A 20,545-nucleotide genomic window follows, 5' to 3' on the forward strand; every position below is an offset into this window, starting at 1 on the left:
GTGAAGCACCTTTCACGCATGCATTGGGAGTACATTAGGGCCCAACTCAGTCTTTGCTGTTGAGCGATGCTTAAAATCCTTCTGAGATGAGATTTCTGTTGGAATGCTAGGCTGTAATCCCACAGATCTAGTGCCAAAGCAGGCTTCACCTGACTACATGTGCACTGTGAACAGCACCTCACAGTGGTTCGGAAATCCAGGGAGCCCGCTTGTATCCAGCCAGTTCCTCATAGGCAGAGGAGTGAGGCTTTTTAGTCACCTAAATTACTGTCCCATGTTTGGAGCTTCATAATATAATATAGAGGAGATATAAAGCACCTGAAAAGATCTTCCCACTTCTCAGGAGTGGAGATCCTGGAGACAGCTGAAAGGAAATGTGGGATCAAGTCTGACGATGGCTCTCTGAGCTTAGAAATATATATAGTGTGTCTTGCTGATGTTTGGAACTGGTTTCTCGGTCCAGGGTGGATATTTTCAGGTGGCTTTGGAAGGTATCAAGTAGGGAGGATGGGGAGGAGGAAGGAAAAGACTCCTCAAGGAAAGACAATCCACTGTCTGCTGAGCTGTGGTCTCGCTCAAGGCTTTAGGTCCAGTTTGCTTCTAGGCACCTAGAGCTGGAGTTGGGTAGAATTCAGGTATTTAAACAGGAGACCTTAGAAAAAGGCACACCCACCACAAATATAGCTTAAGAATCTAAAACACAGGTTCTGCTCAAGTGAGCTACTTCCCTAAGGACTGGGCTCAGTTTTTCAAATTAGGTGCCCTGTCATTAGGGGGTGAAGAGCTGCCCTGTGTTTTGCTGGGGGAGCCTCCCCATTCAGCCTGCACATAAGGTGTGGATTAAAGCCACCCCATCCGAGTCATTCTCAGCAGAAGAATGAAAACTGGAATAAAACACTTAGACTTCTTTGTCTAATTTTAAATGAAGTATATATATACTGTATATGAACAGTATTATGAATATTAGACTGAAGTATATATATAAAATTTACATTAAAATTACATGAAATCAAGTATGGGTAACTTGCTTCCTTAAACATGTAATTGGTAACACTTGGAAATACTTAAGCAACTCATAATACAGTGGTAAAAACCTATAAAGGATAATACATAAAAAAAAAAATGGAGAATTCCTGGAAGAAAAGCAGGAAAAGCTAATTATGCACTCTGCACTTACATTCACACATTAAAGTGCAATGAAGAAATCTCATCTGCTCTTTCAAAAAGAAGCAACAGTTACTAAAAATTCTTTCTTTTCCCCTTGCCCCTTCTTAGCTCACAATAGGCTTTTTAGACTACTTTAAAATGAAATTTCTGCAGCTGGAAAACCACGAGCAGAATGCTTGTGTTACAGCTGTAATACCTTAGGCTGGGATAGTGTGCCACACCGAGGGCGTTTAGCATGCTGAGGGTGCCACGGCACTGGTGACTGTCAATGACTTTGCATGGCCAGGTTTGGTTAGCTGGTACCAAGTCACCTCGAGTAGATACAGTAGTGCAGAGTTGTTCCTATTTATGCTCACTGCTGGCTTTTTTTTTTTTCTGCTTTTCTTTTTTTCTTTTCCTTTTTTAATTGCTGGTGGACAAGCCCACCAGCCATGCACTAAATCATTAATGTTATGCCCAATTTATTATATATGACAAAACTAAGACAAAGAAGTTAAGACCAAGCTACAGAAGGCACCAGGGATGCAATGTGACTAGAATACAGGGTTCTTTAAATTCTGTGATGTAACTAAATTATAATCTAGGGAAATAATATTACTCCCATCTCCTTTTCTTCATCTTGCAGCACAGGCTTGCATTTGAAAGATCTTTTAATCTATTCTATATAGGGTCATGTGTATTTGCCTGTAAGCAGGTGTATAACTCTTGTTACTTGGACCCATTGTTCATTTGTTTTTGGATAACAAAATTGGATAATTATTTTGCTTCATCAAAATAGTGGTATGTTTTGTTGAAGCTCACATTAAATTTTTTAATGTTTTAACTGGGCTGAGCACAATTCCACGTAATTCTAGTGTAATTGTTTTGTTAGATTGTTCAAATCCTGCGCAGTCTGACTGATCATTAAGATGAACCAAGTAGCTTATAACTCTTCTATCACTAAGTGCATCTGGCACAACAGCCTAGGGATAAGGTTGCTTGCGCCTTGGGTCCTGAGCAATGTAAAGAGCCACACATCCTTCTGCTCTCTTCCAGTAGTACCTGGAAAAATGAAAAGACAGATGATTCAGTGTGTATTTGAAAACAACAACAACAACAAAACCTCACAAAACCACTAAAAAATATCTATGCTGTTGGAAATGCAGTAGAATACAATGCAGTTCTTTCCGACTAATTTTCCGAAGTCTCACAAAATATAACCATATGGAAAGGGAATAAAAGTATTCTCTACCATCGCTAATATATTTCAAATATGAAGCACTGGGGAAGAACATACCTTTACCTATGAGTGAACTCAGGGGAAAGGCTTATATCCTTATCTTGGCCACAGAAGGAGCTCAAAATCATCTCAGTGACTACAGATATTGCTTTAGTGATGTGAATGTTTCAGTACTGAAGAGTATTTTTGTCTAGTGGTTATCATCTTGTATTGGCTGTCTTTATGCCCATTGCAGTGGTGGCCAGAGATCAGTACCAAGCTACTACAGTGACACGTACTATAAGAGTGTGCCTGCTGTATGGATCTTATAATCAAAGGTCTGAGTACAGTCTTCTGATGCACATGGCTCATATCATGATTTTGGAAACAGAGTTTCTCTGGTTGAATGGCAGAACGGAGAATGAAAGACAAGCAATTTTGCAGAAGTGGTGGGAGATAACAGTGGAGGGAGGAGGTGGCTGCATGTTGGAGTCACAGCTACAGAGAACAGTTCTGGGTACAGTTTCATCTCCTCCAATTTTTTTTTTTTTTTTTTTTTTTGTGCTGTAAGATATACAGAAGGTGCAAATATCAAAATTACTGCTTACGAGACTGGTGATTTCCTGCAGGAAAGACGTTCATTTCTCTCACCTGCTTACAATCTGCTGCTTTGCAATACCAGAGAGTATATATCATCTTACCTCTCTTTTTGTGGTGGGTATTTTATCAGCCTGTGCTGCTTTTTACAAGAGTTGGCAAATACTTTCCCATTACATTCTGTTTCGAAGATATTTTTACCAGTTTTTCTCTCACATATATTTTGTGTGTTGTGATTATGAAACAGCCCTATGCATCCTACTGCAGGCAGAGAATTGTGGGCTTGGTCTAGTACTCAAATGCCTGCTGTATTTGTTGATTAACTCACAGTAGCAAACTTAGAGGATATTCTGTGATTGCTGATTGGATTATTATCCCCATCTACCTTCATGCAGGGCCTTTTGTATTCTGCTTTTTTCACGGTAGCTTTAAATTTTGTATTTGTTACTTTTTCCAGCTTTATTGTAAAAGGTGAGTTGGCATGAATGCCTGGCTTTATTTCCTCCTCACCACATTTCTGCCTTGAGGAATAATGCAGCGTATTGCAAATCCTGCATTATCAGAGCGTGTGTGTTTCTGCACCAGTTGCTGCCCGTTCTGGTGTGGACTGAGCACGCAGAATTTAGGAGGTCAGGAACTGGGAAGTCATGCATTGAACCACTGCTCGTCTCTACTCACGCAGACTGGGCACGGACGAGCAGGCTGTCTCCAGCAGCCAGAGTCAGGGTTTTGCCACCCTTGGTAACAGCAGATGTGCCCTCCTGGAGAGAAAGAACAGAGAGTCGGCTTTTAATTTCCCATGTGCTGTCACCGGTGACAGTACCGCTATTAAGCGTGGAATTCTTTCCCACTAGAAGAGTGCTTCAAACCTGTTCTCTAGCAGAAACTTCAGCAAGGTATTCCCTGTCTGGCAATATCAGCATCAGTAAAAACATGCTTCATGGCTCATTGTTCCCCATGATAAAGCAGCAACCCATTGCCTGGCTCCTTGGGGATACACTGCTACCATCTAACCTGGCTGCTTGCAGATTGGTGTGCCTGTCTGGAAGTCACCTCCGGGGGCTAACCTGCTGGAGTATTTCAAGTTCCTTGTCTACTTTTTCTGATTTCTAACCTTTCTAAATCTTTAAAATCAGTCCACGAGTCAGCAAGGAGCTGGTAGAAATTTCTAATAGGAGTCCATGTGCACTGCAATGGACTGACAAGCAGTGGAGCCAGGTTCTTGCCCGCAAGAACAAGGTCTTGGTTGAGGCTGCTGTAAACTGTAGCTTAAACAAGTGTCCTTCAAAATTACTCTGCCATTAATTAGCATTTGATAGTCCCTGTGAATCTGAAAAGAACAGGAACTGGTAGAAATATCAGGCTTAAGCTAGCCTGGCTTGTGTAACTGGAAACTAGCTTTCCTCTGTTTTCCCTCACGCTGCAGATTTGCTTCCTACAAAGTATTTGAATGGAGGACATCTGGATCACCTATTGCTGTGCTTTCATATAAACAAGCCCTCAGTTAGAGTTTTATTAGCTTAGCATACAGCATACACATTGCCAGCAGAACTGCAGTACGAGGGCAAATGCTTCAAGGAAGATGCAATAGGCAACAGTGTCTATCACTCACAGGCATTTTGTTTTTGAAAGATATATGCTAGTAGGAATCAAAACTCTCATCAAGACCTGATGGAGGATGGAAGCAGCTGTTTTGAACATACAAGGTGGCTGAAGAAGGGCTATTTTCACAACAGCAATAGCTTATGGCTATTTCTAGCAATATTTTGCTGATGAAAGATGGTGTTTGTGAGAAGGAAGTTAATCGTTTTAGGTTTTGTTGGCTGTGCTAGGAAGCTTTACTACTGTTCTGTCTGCTCTGACTGTCATGGTTAACAGGTGTGAATGGTCACATACCAGCTGCCATATCCAGATATCCGAATTCTTTTTGCTGTTTTCAGTTATTCCTGGTCCATAAACTATAACCTGTAAGGAAGAGAGAAAAAGAAAGCAGTGGATTCATCCCAGTAACTGAAGTATACATGTTCATCTTCCTACAGCATCTGAAACATTCTATTATTAGAGAGAAATGTTCATAGAATATGACTTTATTTTTACAGACGTTAACATTCACATTATGTTTGCTAGTCTCTTATTGATTCCCGCTGATAAAAAGGGAGCAGATCACACCTGCCACTCCTTATGCTCCTCTGCATCCTCGCTTATCTTCTTATCCTTCTTATCCTTCTGCCTCCTCCCACTCCCAGCCTCGCATCTACATCCTCGTCGCCCGCCTCTGTTCCTGGAACAGCCACTTCCTCCTCATGAACCCCGGGTCCTGTCAAGAGCCTCCTCAAGTCAGAAAGATGCTTCCATTAACATTAGAAAAGCTGCAGATCAGACCCACTTTTTTCCATTATCATCTGCCCTTTCTGCACTGATCCTCCTGACTTCAAGCCCAGACTGTCTCATTTTGCTGTCAAATGCATTGGATTGCTCAGAGTGCAACTAAGCAATGCAAGGAAAGGTTATGTTCTGTAAACTGTTCTGCAGCCAGAACAGACATCAGAAGGTGACAACTTTCCTTACACTAGAACTAGACAGTGCTTGGCTGGACTGAGAAGTGCAGTGCTCTAACGTTATTCCTTGTGTTCCCCCCCCCCCCCCCTTTTTTTTTGTAGTTTAACAGAAACTGCTGTATGTTTACACGTCCAAATTGGATTTGGCACCAGGAATGCTGCTCAGACATGAAGGAAGTCAAACATACCAGCATGATGTAAATATTACAAGTATTTCTAATTCAGGAAGTACAGAAAGGGGGAGCAAAGATGCCTTATTTAAATCCAAAAGAAAATAAACCAAAATAAGGTTCAAACTGATTCTTTAAACATAAGTATCCAATATAGGAGTCTCCTTGTCCTAATGTGGTCTAATATATAACAGTGGCTGGAGACCAGCACTCCTGAAAGTCAGGCTAGGCAATGGCTGAATTTGCAGGGAGATACAGTTTTCTATAGGATGCATAGGGACAATAATTTTATCTGTGGATGACCTAAAACGGTTGTTTTAGGCCTGGAGTCAGTCATTCTATGCATAAAGCACCTGACCTCTGCACTGTTAAAAAACTTGCTCTCAGAGAAACTAAATGCTCCTACCTCTGTTTCAAAGGTGTCTTCAAACACACTTAAGGATTGCTTCTCCTTTATTTCTCCACGATGACCATTTAACCAGCTTTGAAAGGAAAAGGGCTCCATAACAGAAGTGGGATTGAGTGGGAAAGGTGTTTCTTTCAGCAGCTCATCTATAAACAAAGCAGAGACATAACAGAAATTTGTTCTCACTTGACCTTTGGTTGCTGAATGGCTTTGCTGTCACCCTGACATATCCCCATGGAAGTGAAATCAGGTCCACAGAACCAGGTTACTCTAGATCTGTCACACATTCCATACTGACTGGTGTTTTATTTCTGTGGATATTTTTTAATTTTCTAAAGGCTTCATTGACCACAGTGAAATAAATAGGTTATCACAACCTTAAATTTAATAGGAGGTCTTTTTTTGTGGTAGCATCTGAAGTAGCATCTGGATTTAATTTCCAATGATTCTCCTTTGTAACTGATTTACTTGGAAAAAAAGCTGGAGGGATGAAGGCACTTTCAATATAGGTAGTGAAATTAAAGATTTGTGCCGTGCATTGCTGCTTTATGAAATAATCTTCTGTCATTCAACAGCCCACACAAGGGGGCAAGGACAGCGCAGTCACCTTGGGGGTCCCAGGTGGTTTGTTCTGAGCAGCCATAGGGAATGTCCCCAGAGTTATTTCGAGTAATGATGCCAATTAGATGCAGAAAAGTTCACTAGATACCTGTCTCCCAAAGTCACTGAGGTCAAAAACTTGCAACCAAGTCTTAGTCTCCACCCAGTCTTAGTCTCAATAATAAAACAAATTTTATTGAAGTACCAGTGGACTCATGGGATCTTTCCCCCCCCCTTTTGTTTTTTGTGCAGTGTTTTGAATTTAGCATTTTATAGGTTTTCTTGGAATATCTTTTTGCATGTGGTCTTTGAACAGTGTGTGAGAGAGGTGAGCACATGCAAGGCACTGGTTGCACCAGCATCAGTTTGTGCTGTTTAATAGATCAATGCACCAATTATCTGCATTTTTTTTCCAGATGGTCTGAATGAAATGCTAACCACTTTAGTTGTAGAAAGGAGTTTTGTCATTTAGAGCTTTTCATTATATTAAATTAGATGGAAGCAGTGAACAGGTTACAGCAAACTGTTTATTTCAGCATTGCCTCTTTCATGGATGGCTCATGCTGTATCTTCAGCAAAAAGAATCTCTTTGTTTGCAAACATTTTCCTATTGAGCTTTTTTTTTGAAAAAGGCATCTTGTTCTAATATTATTTAATTCAAATATTCAACACCTAATCTGATGATATTTTTTTGATTATTATTAGATAACACTAAAAAATACTGTTAAGGTTGTAGATTAGAGTGATTTCTTTTCACATTGCAGTGTGCCTGAGTTTCTTTTATTTCAGCTTTCACAGAGCCATCAAACCTGTTTTGGAGGTAATTAGAAGTATTTTTCCACCTTTTCCCTTAAATTACGGATATACTCAAATATATCAAAACTTCATTCAAACCTTTTTTTTTTTTTTTTGGTAGGAACAGATATTAAAGATCTAAAATACTATTATGATACATATTCACCCACTGTAGAAGAATGGAAAAAATGAAGATATTGTACCAGAACGTATTCAGTGCAATCAGTGCTCCCATTGATTTTGCTTCTTTAGTGTTTTATTTCATTAATTGTAAAAATCTCCACCTTCTGAAGCAATATGAAGATGGCAGATCTCACTCTGTTATGAGAATAAAATGAGTCATTCTTGAATTTAGAAAAGCCTTTTGGAATACTAGAAAATTGCCTGTTAATACAGCTTTGAAGTACAATATGTGTTGTCCCAGCTGAGATGATGGGGGTACAAAGCCCTCTGTAGGGTAAGACACACTTGGATGCAATGGATATCCTGTGTACATATCGTCAAGGCAGGGCATTTTCCCACAAGCTAAGAATTAAGCGTCGGGCTAAGAAATAAGCCCTGTTCCCACGTATTGCAGAATAGCTAGCAACACGTTGCGTCTCCAGGTTGGAAATTGTGCTGTTTTAGGCAGGCAGAACTAAGAGGGCTCCTTATATATTGTACGAAGTTCAGAGTCGAAAAAAATTACAACACTTGTTTCCTCTGAGCAAAAAGTAACACAAAACTAACAACAGAAAAGAGCTATAAACTGCTTGGTCTGTATCTTACTTTCTGTCATTTATTCCGAATACATGTTTTTCCTTTGTAAACTAGTTTTCTCCACTCTAGTGTTCTCCAACTGCAGCCATCCCGATCACAGTTACCCCATTGCATAGGACTGGCTTACATTGCATTGGCCTTAAATGTTTGTACTTTGCAAAGTAGACTACATCCTACACTTCCTATAGGGCCTGCAGTCATCTTTGCCTGTGATGTACATGGACTTTACAACTGTTTTGTTTACTTTCAAGTAAGGATGGACAGTTGCTTTATCCAGATTATAAATTCTTTTTGAGAAACAGTAGTCATTTTGTACTTATGCCTAGTCTCAGACTATGATGGAGTTTTAGCTTATTGGTGATTCTAATATTAATAGTGCTTACTTGACCGGTGATACACTAATGACCCTGGAGTCACAAGCCAGGTGCTTCCAAAAGGACTAAGTATTTCTTATCAGCCTAGTGGCTTATATTTTGCTAATAATAATAGCTATTTTATAGCTATAATAATAATAGTAAAATATGCTAGGAAAATGTAAGAGGATACCAATTCTAAGTATACCAAGCTTTTAGCTAACTACCTTATGTCCAAGTGATAGCTCATTAGGTGGAACATCAAATCTAATATTATCTTACATGTTGATTCTGTTCAGGAGATCCATTTAAAGAGTTCGGTCCATTTTTGTAGTTCATTACTATTAAATATTCATACCAGAGCAGGGTATGCTTTATAGCTTTTATAACTCTTTAAATAAGAATGTGACGATATAATGTTAAGTTGAAAAATCTATCACCTTTTAAAAATTACTTTAAAAATGCATTCAGTAAAAGGAAATTAGGCTTTTTAGGGGAAGCGAGTTTCAGCTAAACGGTGGCGCCTGTTCGGATTCGGAATAAGGAGCTGTGCAAGAACGGGTGTGAGGGAGCGGCCTGCAGCGGCGCAGCAGCGAGCGCGGGCAGGCCCGCGCCGAGCCGCCCCCGAGGCCGAGGATGTGTTTCTGACATCCGTAAACTGGATGGTTAGAAGAGTGTGGCCGCTAACCTGCCAGGTATCTGTGGGAGTATTGCTCACTCAAACCATGCGGCAGTTTCCCCTTCCTGACCTCCTGAGTAGGGTCCTTTTTTGTCTCAGAGTTCAGGTCCTCCCATCTTTTTCCCAATGCATTTCTTGAGCCCTGCTATCTTCAAACTCACCCAATACCTACTTTTGTATGCCAGAGCAACTCGCTTCTCTCCATTCTTCCTTTCTCCTTCCAGTCTCCCCCTTGTCTCCCAAATCCCTTGTTGCTCCCATCTACCTCCTTGACTTACAAAATGAGATTAGACATGCTGCTTTTTTTGTGCATCTCCTCAGCAACACGCGTGAGCCATCATAGCATGATCAGCAGTACACAGCATGCCTTAGGTTGGTTTCATATGTTGTGGAAGCACGGCCACATTTACAGAAATTACAAATGGCCCTGGTGCTAGGCTTTTTGAGTGCAGATGCAGCAAAACCCGCAGTTTTGAAATCTGTGGATTGCAAGCTGTGAGTTTCATAAGATCCCATCCAAAACAAATTGAGTAATCTAGATTAAAAAAAAAAAAAAGAGAGATTGGACTGGTGCCTCAAACTTGACTGCCGTTAATAAAATTTTAGAAAAGAAAATATATTAAATTCTGAAGCCAGAACATTGCAGCAGGCCTGTCCGGCTCTGCAGGTAGATGCCTCCCTCCAGACCAGCCCCCTTAGGGCTTTTAAAAGGATCTACATTTTGACCTCATGTTCCACTAGTCCTAAAAGCTAGATTTTCACACCCACTCTTGAACTCTTACTGTTCAGCAGCATGCTCTGCAATATGTTGTTGTAGGTATAATGCTCTAAAAACAGATGCAGAAGAAGAGTTTGAAAGGAGAACGTCTTTTGTTGAGGAATGTTGTTAGCTATCTTGCAAACCTTGTTTCTTTGAAACTTGTTGTGAAGGAAAACAGTAAAGCACACAAAATATACTGCCTTGAAATACTGCCAGATATAAAATAGATTACAAGTTGGCTTTATGAAAAATACTGTTTTTCAGTGGCATGCCATCCTTTGCAGGGAGCACTGTAGAGATGGATTTTATTTTTATTTTTTTTTAAATCTTTAAATGGCATTATATGCCCCTGCTCATTAGGAAAGCCCCTCCAGTCTAAGACACAGAACTGCCTCAGTCTGTCCCTCATGCTGTGGCCTCATCTCTTAAATAGGACTTGAGCATATCTCAGTGAATGCTGTCTCCCTCTGTGAAAGAAGACATCCTTATCCAAAGTGGGGCACTTAAGCCTTGTTTTGTGCTTGTCCTTTAACAGTATAAAATGATGTAGACTGGGAGCAAGGAGCTCACATACCTTTTTAGAACTGTATAGCTGTTTCTTTTTATCCACTCTGTAATCATGCCTTTCACTTTGTAAAGGATCCTATATCATAATGAGTAGTTCTGCAATGACAGTTTTGCACAGTTTCAGGTTTAATTGCCAATTCTAGCAATAATACCGACCCTGGGATGTTTTTCCCAGATAGACCTGAGTAATTTGTATGAAAAGCCCCACTCCTTTCTCAACGTTAGCAAGAATGTCAATGAGACCAGTAGGAACTTAACATGTCCACAAATCAAATAAATTAAAACATACTTTCCTGTGGACTGAAGGACATAGTTTTAGGCACTCTGCCAAAACCCCAAAAAAGTTAACCTCATTCTATGCAAAGGTATTGAAAAATGACTGATTGCTTTGGGGGGGCAGTTTGCCCCTTTAGCTGTTGTTGAGTGGGGTGCTGAAAATGCACCTTCTTGCTGTAATTATAGCTTTCCGTGTGTGTCTGTATTTGTTTCTGTAGTATGCCCTAAGAACTGGCATAACTGTGAATTTATGAATTGTCCATCTAATTATTTCTTTGTACATTTTTCTTTCTGTCATTAAATCTATGGTGGTAACTAAACACTTTTTTTTTCCTAATTGAAACAGAGAAGTTTGATGTAGAAAGTTTGAAAAACATTTTTATCATTTAAAAAATAAAAGAATCTTTTCCAAAAGGAGACATAACCACTCAGAAGAAAGGGAGTACTTTAGAGCAGCCAAATTGCAAGATTTAGGCCATCATTTTTTGCAAATGCTCTTTATGGTAATAGCTATGTCATTGCAATTAAGAATGCTAAATTGTATCAAGGGAAAAATTGGCTAGTGATCAGAGCACAGTACTAAAATTGGGAACTCTAGCTTCTGTTTCTGAATCTTTCATTTTTATGGCAGTGAGAAATTCAGTAATTGTCTCAGAGCCTCCCCTCTTCCATGAAAGAGGAATAGGGTACTTCATTATAATGAGTGCTGTGAGACCTCCCTGCATTTATGAGGTCCAGCAAGGCTTTGAACAGCTTATGTGTGAGCTCTTACTATTAAATAGCCCTGGAAACACTAGTGAAAATGTCAGGCTGACTCCATTAGTGAGCTCTCTGTTTCAGATGTTGCTGTCTGGGGAACATTTGAGAAGAGCAGAAGGAAAAAAGAAGCTACCTTATTAGAGAAGACATACCTACCGAGAAACTGCTCTGAGCTTTACATCTGTTAAAAATGTTCTTTTTTTATTATTTTATTTTACTGAAGTCTTATCAGAAAAGGAAAATACTTTAATATGGCATTTCTTCCACCTTCCCTGACAGGTTTATTATATATATAATGTACTGAAGGTCAGTAGTGGCCACGTTCCCATGGTGAAGAGTTCTCAGCAATGAGTTTGTGTTCCTCCTCTCTGTGAGGATGCCCAGCTGGGAATATTGCAAGGGTTACATTTTTGTGTCTTAGGATTTTGTTGGTGTTTTTGTTGATTTGTTTGGTGGCTGCTGCTCTCATGGGCATTTAGGTAGCGGGTGGCCTACCTGGTTGGTCTCAGCTCTTCACTACAGGACTGGCGTTTCTGTTAAATTCCTATAGGCGCACTAGTGATAAAGTTTTTATGGGGGTTAAATGATTCATATTAGGATATAATTGCTTAGTGATGGTTAAGTGGATTAATTAATGTGGTTAAAATAATAATAAAAAAAAGACATTCTGCTTTTCCTGTTTAAAAAAAAAAAAGAAGTTTTTGTGATTTACTGAAATCGAAGAGACTTCATCCCTTGTTCCTCAAACTGGAAACAAGTATCTAAATGTTCTCAAAGAGCATTTTAGGAAAAATGTCTAACTTAAGAACAGTCTTTTTCTCATACTCCTTCCACCTCCTCTCTCCCTTCAAATTTTAAGTAAAAGAAGCCTGGATTATCTCAGTGAGCACTGGCAGGGATAAAATTCTGAACTTTTGGATCCTTTTATACATAAGGTTCTGGCATCACTGCTTATCAAACTGGGGTTTCTGTCTGTCTGAAGTGTATTTGAATGTCTCTGATGTTATCTATTAAATTGTGGTGAAATAGAAACCTTGAAAGAACCTTACTATCAGTCTAGTTCAACTGAAGTAGCAAGATTTGTTTTAATAGCTGTGATTCCTCATGTCAAAAATTGTGGAAAATAAAATAAACAAACCAAAGAGCCCCTACCTTAAGTTTTCCATGTTTCAAAGATACTCAGTTCAACCTTAGTGATGAAAGAAGGGCAAGTTTATTAAAAATAATTCTAATATCTATATTAGATAGATATAATTCTAATTTATGCCTTGCATAAAACTTCTATGCGAAATACGTTTCTGACTGTATTTCTGATTGCACTTGAGTCACTCTCCTAAAAATGTATCTTGTATTAGCTAGTGCTGCTTTTTCATGTATTTTGAAATGTATTTTCATGTATTTTCATGTATTTTGGCTAAAGGGGAGAGGAGAGATGATTAAAAAAGAAAAATGAACTTGATTGATTCCATTTATAACTGTGAGTGAGCTCCAATCAAGGATTTCTTTAAAGATGTTTTTCTTAAGCTTTATTCCATTTCTCTCCAAAAGGAGCAGGGATGAAGCTGACCGTGTTTTGCTTTAAAACTGATGGGATTCTGGATTTACGGAATAGAAACAGTCTGAAATCCATCCCTCTGCCAGCTTGAGTCTTGATGTTTCACTCAAGACACATCTGAATATTAGTAACTGGCGATGGCTTGTTACACTTTACAAGTCCCATGCTGCTTTTTAAACGCTGCTTCTTAAGGAGAAAAAGAGAACTGCTTGAGGGAATAAATCTAAGGTGTTATTTCTCTACCAGCGGGGTATGGCTCCGGGAAGAACATGTTACTAGCTTGCTCATATCTCAGTCAAACTCCATTTGATTAAATACATAAGTTTCACTGGCAGTTAAAGGAGCTGTTAGCTAAAACTTCTGCAATTAAAACTTCTTCCTGTGTACAGGGCACCACTGTGATTTTGAGCTTATTATTGTCCATGAGAAATGAAAATTGGAAAAATGGAGCGATTCCCCAAGCTGAAATCCTGCCAAACACACACATATATGTGTGTGTGTATATATATATATTTTTACGGTCTTTTGCTTGTTTTAAGAGTTATGGCAAGAGTTAAGCCAAGAGCATTTCAAATATTTGTGGTGTAAACTTGGAGGCTAATCCAAGGAGGAAGCCATTCGAGGGAAAAAGATGTAATCAACCCTGAGCAGAATAAGTACATTTATTTGCCATTTTGTTTTTCTCTTGTTTAAAAACAAACAAAAATCTTCTTTCAGCTTTATTAAAAAGCCTTAAAAAAAAAAAAAAGATTTTTTACTGGATTTATCAATAAGAATTTTTTCAAGTTTTGTGTGAAGAGTGTTAAAGATGTATCATAATTTCTGACTGTCAGGTCTGTTTTTAGTTCTGTTCCTTTGTGAAGATATTGACAATATAAATTGTTGTTTTCCTCTTTTCTCAACACTGATGTAATTCATTTGTTCCTAACATATCAGCTTTCAGCTTAGATTGCTGAGGGACATTTATTGGAAATCAAGGATAGTTGAACAAGGATAGTATGTACGAGAGGCTTTTTTATTATTATTATTACAGCAGCATCTAGAGGCCTCATCTGAAATTAGACTTCCTGTGCTAGACATTGGAGAGGCAGTAGCTGCCCTAAAGCAGTCCCCTGACATCCCAATAAGACTCCAGTGCCCCTCAAAAACTGGGTTAAAAGCAGATGAAAACATTTATTTTTCCTTTGCTCTTGGGATAGCAAAGCATCTCTCCCAGGTCACCTAGATCGGGTGCTAATCTGGTGCTTCACCCAGAGTCATGGTTATCTCAGGCGGGTGAGATGGTAGCTTTAATCTCACAGAAGGCCTCAAAAGCTTAGACCAGAATAAACGTTTGTGATAGTGAATGTAAAAAAAGAGTAAGATAAAAGAGTAAGATCTTAGTAAGGAAAAGGCTTTTCTTCCTGAGAAACTGAGCTGGTAATTAACTGGTAAGTTAATTTGCTAGTTAGGCAAAGACAAGATGCCCAAAGTTGGTGCTATCTGCACAGGACTCTTTTGTAAACACTTACTTCACTTTGATGAGGATTTTTTAGTCTAGTTTAAAGGATGCTATTCACACAGGAAAGCTTGCTGTGATTTGGATACCAGCTTTGTTCCAATAGTGATAGAGACTGGATAACTGTGTAGACTGTGAAGTTTTCATGGTGATCATCAGTGGGATAAATGTTGTAGTAATGTTTCATTAGGCCTTTTGTCATCAAAATGGTCATAAATAGAAATTCTGAAATTAATATGAAGGTTGAGGATAACTGATCTCAAGAACTCAGGGAACAAAAATATTTATTTAGCTTGTGGCATAGAGCTATGAAATTTAAATTAATAGTGGGATTGAAAATGAAATTCAAATGTTGTGCTATAGTTATAATTGTAGTGTAGCTGAGTATCGGCGCTGTGTTGTGTGTGCACCCAAGCCTCTCATTTTCTGGGGGTTCTCCCATGTGAACTGCCCTGTTAGTCACTGAGAACAGAGTGATATGAAACAAGAGACCTGGCGAGGGCTGGACTTGTGGCCTTCCCAACAAAGTGTTTGACTAAGTGGTGCAGGAGCTCTCCAGGTGGGAACCTCAGAGATCCAGCAGGTAGCTCCTGCTCAATTTGTACATTCCCATGCATTGATTAAGGATCTGGCTCTCAGACTGTACAGGTGGTTCCTGCAGTGGAACTGACTTAATTGTACCCTAATAGGACACACATAAATACTCAGCACCAACCATTCCTGTGGTGGCAGTCTTTTGTACATAGTTAAGCCTTTGGGAGATATTTTCTATGTAATTAACGTTATTCAATAGCAGTGGATCATGCATATGATGAAAGTTCACACAGGATTACAGGCCAACAGGAATATAGGATTTCAGGAGAACAACAGTTTGGGAGAGTCTCGCCCAGTGTCATGAAACGCTCCATTGCAATGACCCTTGCAACAGTTACTTCCATTGCCATCCAGAGAGCAATCATCCGCTTTGTGAGATTTCATTCCCCACATGAGCATTCCCCTATGCAAAGATTCCAATAAATTAGCTGTCTTTATAATAGTCACTTTTGCCCATGTCTTCTATACCTGAGCAACGAACTCAAGTGTAGAGCTATAATCTGAATATCTACTCCAGTATGGAATTTGCAATCACTATCCACAAATAGGACAAAATAAAAATAGTGAAGGAGCATAGAAATTAAATATTAGATGGATCAGGGCACACGTGAACTACTGGCATGTGTTGTTGCACAAGTATCCTTTCTTTTGAAGAGCAGATCACTGTGTACAGTTACAGGTTAATGAGTACAAGTAAATATCTAATATATAGAGTCATCTCAACTAAAATCTCATTATGCATAGTCAGGAATTGAAATTTATTTGTACAAGACTTGAATGGCATAGGATAAGCATAGAGATACTGAGATTTCATACTGTACAGTTACCTGATAGCTTGTTATGATGTCTTCATTTGAACAGTCAGATGCTTTTGGTAATTATGTGTATAGAATTTGGTTTTGGATGGGGAAATGAAAGAAATTACTTTCTAAAGTAATTTTCACTTACATAATCGGAGAGGGGGAAAAAAAAGGAACTTCAAGCCATTTTATGTGAACAGAATCATTACTGTCCAATCAGACAGATAATCATTGTTCCAACTGTGAAATTAATTTACATTACCTGGATTTGGTTTTCCAGTTTGATACTGTCTTGAATTGAAAAACCTGAAATAATAAACATTAAGCATGGCTTAAAAGTCATGTTCATGTTCTGTAAATTAGAGATTAAGCATCAGTGCTCACCATTAAGATTTATGCTGAAAATGTATGCAGGCCAGATCTCACCTGCAGACAGAGGTTAAAAGTCACAAAAATCAAAATTCATGTCCCTATATGATTTTCTATTCTGGTGTTATACTGCTTGTATAAGCCCTTCTTCACCTTTAGCAACCACTTAAAACAATAAACCAGCCAGATAATTGATGACATTTCCTGCAAAGCAGCTGTTTTTCACAGTATCTAGCAAATTTGCCTTGACCATGATTATGCATGAATAATATGGTTTAAAAATAGTTAAGTAAGCAATAAGAGTCAAGAAAGAAGAATGCAATGAAATCCAGAGAAGCTCTAATGCAGTTTAGTGCTCTACCTAGTTAACTTGGAAACAAATTAGTGTTAAATTTTCCTGTAATTATTGTTATGTTTAGCTGCAACATACTCCTACTTGTTCATAAGATGTGTTCCAAATAGATGCAGAGAACACTTGATTTTTATTTTTTATTTTTTTTTAAACTGATCTAATGAATTTGAGGTATACAAGATATGATTAACAGTTTGTAGAATACTAATTAACAAGTGTATGTAAAATATAGCAAAATAGAAAATTAAGTAGTTACAGATTTAGAGAGACCTATTAGATAATTTTAATCATTCTTTTGGAGTTTATGAAGAAAAAAGCTTACTCTCGAATTATCGGTGCAAGTTGAGTGCCAAGATCTTCACAGTGAAACCATTTTTCAAAGAGGACATCAGTTGATTCTCCAACATAGTATCTAAGAAATAAAAACATTAGTTGTTCTTTTTATTAACTAACTGATGGGAGAGTTTGAAGAAAATAGCTACTTGATGTATGCAAATGTGGAAATAACATGCTACTTTATCTACATTTGTTTTTAAGGAGGCTGTTTTTTCTTCTCATAGCTGACATGTGAGTGGAGTGCTTAAATGTCTATATAGGCCCTGTTAATTCTGCTGAGCAACCATGGGTAAATCACCAAATCCCTCCAACAAACTTTCAGGATTCAGTCTTGGAAAGTGAGTTGGGCCATGATGCTGTGGCACTGCCAGCTCTCACTTGTCACTTGCTTCTTGCCCATTCACAGTCGCAGTCAAACTGCGGCTTCCTTGTGAAAGGTTGGAAGGTTCTTTGTGAAGTGTCATTTAGCTTGCTTCTCTGCAGGGGAACCTATTGCTTCACTTTTTATTTCATAATAAATAAATAGTGTTGAGATCAACAGATCAAGCTTGCTGTAATTTATGGAATGGTAAAGTGAAATTTACCTAGAGATCAAGAAAATACAACTTCAGCAACAGGCGAGGAACATCAGTCACATTGCAAGTGATTGCAAGTAAGTCCTATGTCTCCCTTGGGTCTAAGTGACTGGAATTTATATTTCAAGCAGAAAAATAAGGCTTATGATTATACTGTGAATGTGTGTGTGTTTATATATGTATTCATATTCATTTTCATAACGTATTCTTGTGTGTCCTTATCAATATTGTCTAGAAACTTTTTATGATCTCCCCAGTTTCTGAAGTTCACAAAAATGGGCTAGTTGGGTAAAAGAGCGACTGCTTCCAATATGGAATGTGAGCACAAATTTTGAGCCCCAGAGAATCTACAGAGAAGATGAATGTTATAAATGTCTCAGATGGGGAAGGGCTTTAGGAAAGGCTTTAGGAGGGCTTTGTAGCTAACTAGGCAGTAAAGAATCCAATCACAAAAGTAAAATCTAAACAGTTTTGAGCTAGTATCATTTAGTGCATTTTTTATAAGGTGTGTATGTTTTTACATGAAGTATGGAATTACTGAAAATCTTTGAAACAGGCTCTTTAGTTTTCACTTGTGCCATAATTGGCATTTTGGGGACTGATATAGGTAGGTATGATAAATAACAGAATAATGAAATGGGCTTTGATGCAGCTGGCTGGGAGTGACTTTCTGAATGGTCCCTTTCTCAGTTTCTTGTTTCTTTTTTTAGACTCTTTGAATATAAAAACATTTTTCTAGCTCTGCATATTCATGGTCTGACTGCTGTGACACGTCCCATGAAAAGATAAAAACTGTATCCAAAAAAAATGCTATACTAGAGATATAATTGTGACTTTGAGCCTTTATAGGTGACAGGAATATCTGTAAACTCACTCTGGTCAGCCCTATCCAGGTAATACCCACAGAGCTTTTCTAACTAACTCAGTTGTCATTGCTGTGACCTGCCTTCTTAGGTTTAAAAATACTGTAAGACTACAGAATAAGGCTCAGCTCTGCTCCCACTAAAATATTTATTTGAAGACATCATTTTCAGAAGGCAATAAATCTAGGTGGAAGTGCATACAGTGTAGAGGGGTTAGTGTTAAGAAAATTGAGTTTTGTTTTTAGTGTTCTATGTACTTGTCAAGGAAGCTCTTCTTCATCTTTTTGTTTTTAGTACTTACATAGAAATCAATGTTCTGCTTGCCAGAACTGATACAGACAGTATTTTTGAACTGTGTTGTTGCCCAACTCCAGGATTTAAAATTTTAAGGTGGTAGTAGTAGGCAGCACATAGGCACATAGCTGTGATCCCAGTGTACATATCAGCATGTTCTTTGTGTGACTAAACCAAATGCTAAAGGAGCTGTTTATGTGCATACAGCTAAGTTACGTGTGCAGACAAAATTACTGCAGAATTGGTGGCACAAATCTGATTAATGATCAGGAAAATAAAACTTAGTATTGTAGAGAAATTATGAATCCTGATGGATTAGCCAACACTTTTTACCTCACCTGAGCCCATCAATTTCTGTCTTCAATCTTTCCCTCTCGATGACAAGACCCACGGTGTTTGCATATCGCTGAGGGGAATGAGGGATCCTAGCGGGAAGGAGAAACATCTGTCCAGACAGAAAAGAAACAAGAAGGAACTTGTGTTAGTTGGTCACTGATCGTTGGGTTGTTCCTCTGCCCTTCTTCCCTGCCAAATCCTCTGCAGAACCACCCATGTTTTCCCTCCTCCTCATTAATTCTGTGTTTGTTGCTCCTGCCTAACTGTGCCCCTGTTGGTACTAGATGCTGTTCGTAGCTCTCGGGCCGCTGCTCCACAAATACAAGTCATGGGTTTAGCTATTGGCTGTGATTCTGAAGCAGCAAGGGCAATCCTCAGAGTTTCATGGTCTTTGCTAGACATGAGTAAAATCCAGCCAGTTATTCTACATGGAATCTAGAAATGTACTGGAATTTCTGAGTAGGAGAAATTAACAGAAAGTTTGTTGCCAGCTTAAGATTTCTAAACCAGTTGCCCATGCATATCCCTCCAACGCAGCAAGCCCTGGCTAACGCCTCACTGCGGCTACTGCCAGTCTTCCCACTAAGGACACTGTGCGTTCCCTTTCATTAATATTTGTGGTACGTGCCAAGATCTCAGATGGATGCACTTTGGAAGCGTGAAGGGTATTAGCAGAATTTCAGCGTTTGCTGATTTGAAATGTTAGATTCGTTTTTTTCTTCGTTGAAAAGGTCATATACTTCTTTTAGTGACACCAAGCTATTCAGTCTAGTGCATGTGCGTCCTTTTAAAAGCTAGCCTCATTACGGCTAGTACTTAATCCCTTCAGAGGCTGAAGGCAGTTCAAGCTAGTGACAGTAATAATGAGTGGTGGCAGTAGCATATCTAATATCTTGTAGTAACTACTTGCACTCAAATGAAATGTCTAGCAAGACTTTTGTTAGCAGCACTGAAATATATGCTTTAGGAAGTCTTCCAATATAGAAAAAATGGTTAAACACTAGACTGAATACAGCAGGATACATTTTTTTTTACATAAATTGTTGTTTTAAACGATTGTGTTGTGAAGGCTAGCTGTGAGGACTAAACAAGGTCCTCACAGCTACATAACTTAGCCACATCGCTAACAAAATCTTTAAATTTCTAAGTTCTAAGCAGCTTATCTAATGGAGTGGTGGTGGTAGTAAGTATTTACCATGTATTTACTGAGTATCGTTTTTTATAAGGTGGCTTCAGAAGTTGGGATGCTTATTCACTGAAATATTGAATTGTAGTTTGCTCTTAGTGACGTGGAATTTGCTATACTGAATTCAAGACTCCATTCTTTTT

At 38.7% G+C, this 20,545-nt stretch overlaps 1 protein-coding gene across 1 annotated transcript in view; it reads right to left on the reverse strand.

Moving 5' to 3' along the window:
* Nucleotides 1-1,284: 1,284 nt before the first annotated feature.
* Nucleotides 1,285-20,545, reverse strand: part of HAAO (3-hydroxyanthranilate 3,4-dioxygenase) — a 30,052-nt gene continuing 10,791 nt past the window's right edge. Inside the window, exons 4-10 of the mRNA XM_026046278.1 lie at nt 19,219-19,325; nt 17,135-17,224; nt 16,354-16,397; nt 6,097-6,242; nt 4,859-4,927; nt 3,641-3,723; nt 1,285-2,208 (exon numbers count right to left, since the gene is read on the reverse strand). Coding sequence (XP_025902063.1) covers nt 2,130-2,208; nt 3,641-3,723; nt 4,859-4,927; nt 6,097-6,242; nt 16,354-16,397; nt 17,135-17,224; nt 19,219-19,325 — 618 coding nt within the window. The 3' untranslated portion in view covers nt 1,285-2,129. The remainder of the gene's footprint in view (nt 2,209-3,640; nt 3,724-4,858; nt 4,928-6,096; nt 6,243-16,353; nt 16,398-17,134; nt 17,225-19,218; nt 19,326-20,545) is intronic.

This window comes from Nothoprocta perdicaria, unplaced genomic scaffold, assembly GCF_003342845.1.
Source record: "Nothoprocta perdicaria isolate Ctin4 unplaced genomic scaffold, notPer1 scaffold_43, whole genome shotgun sequence".
Lineage (NCBI taxonomy): Eukaryota > Metazoa > Chordata > Aves > Tinamiformes > Tinamidae > Nothoprocta > Nothoprocta perdicaria.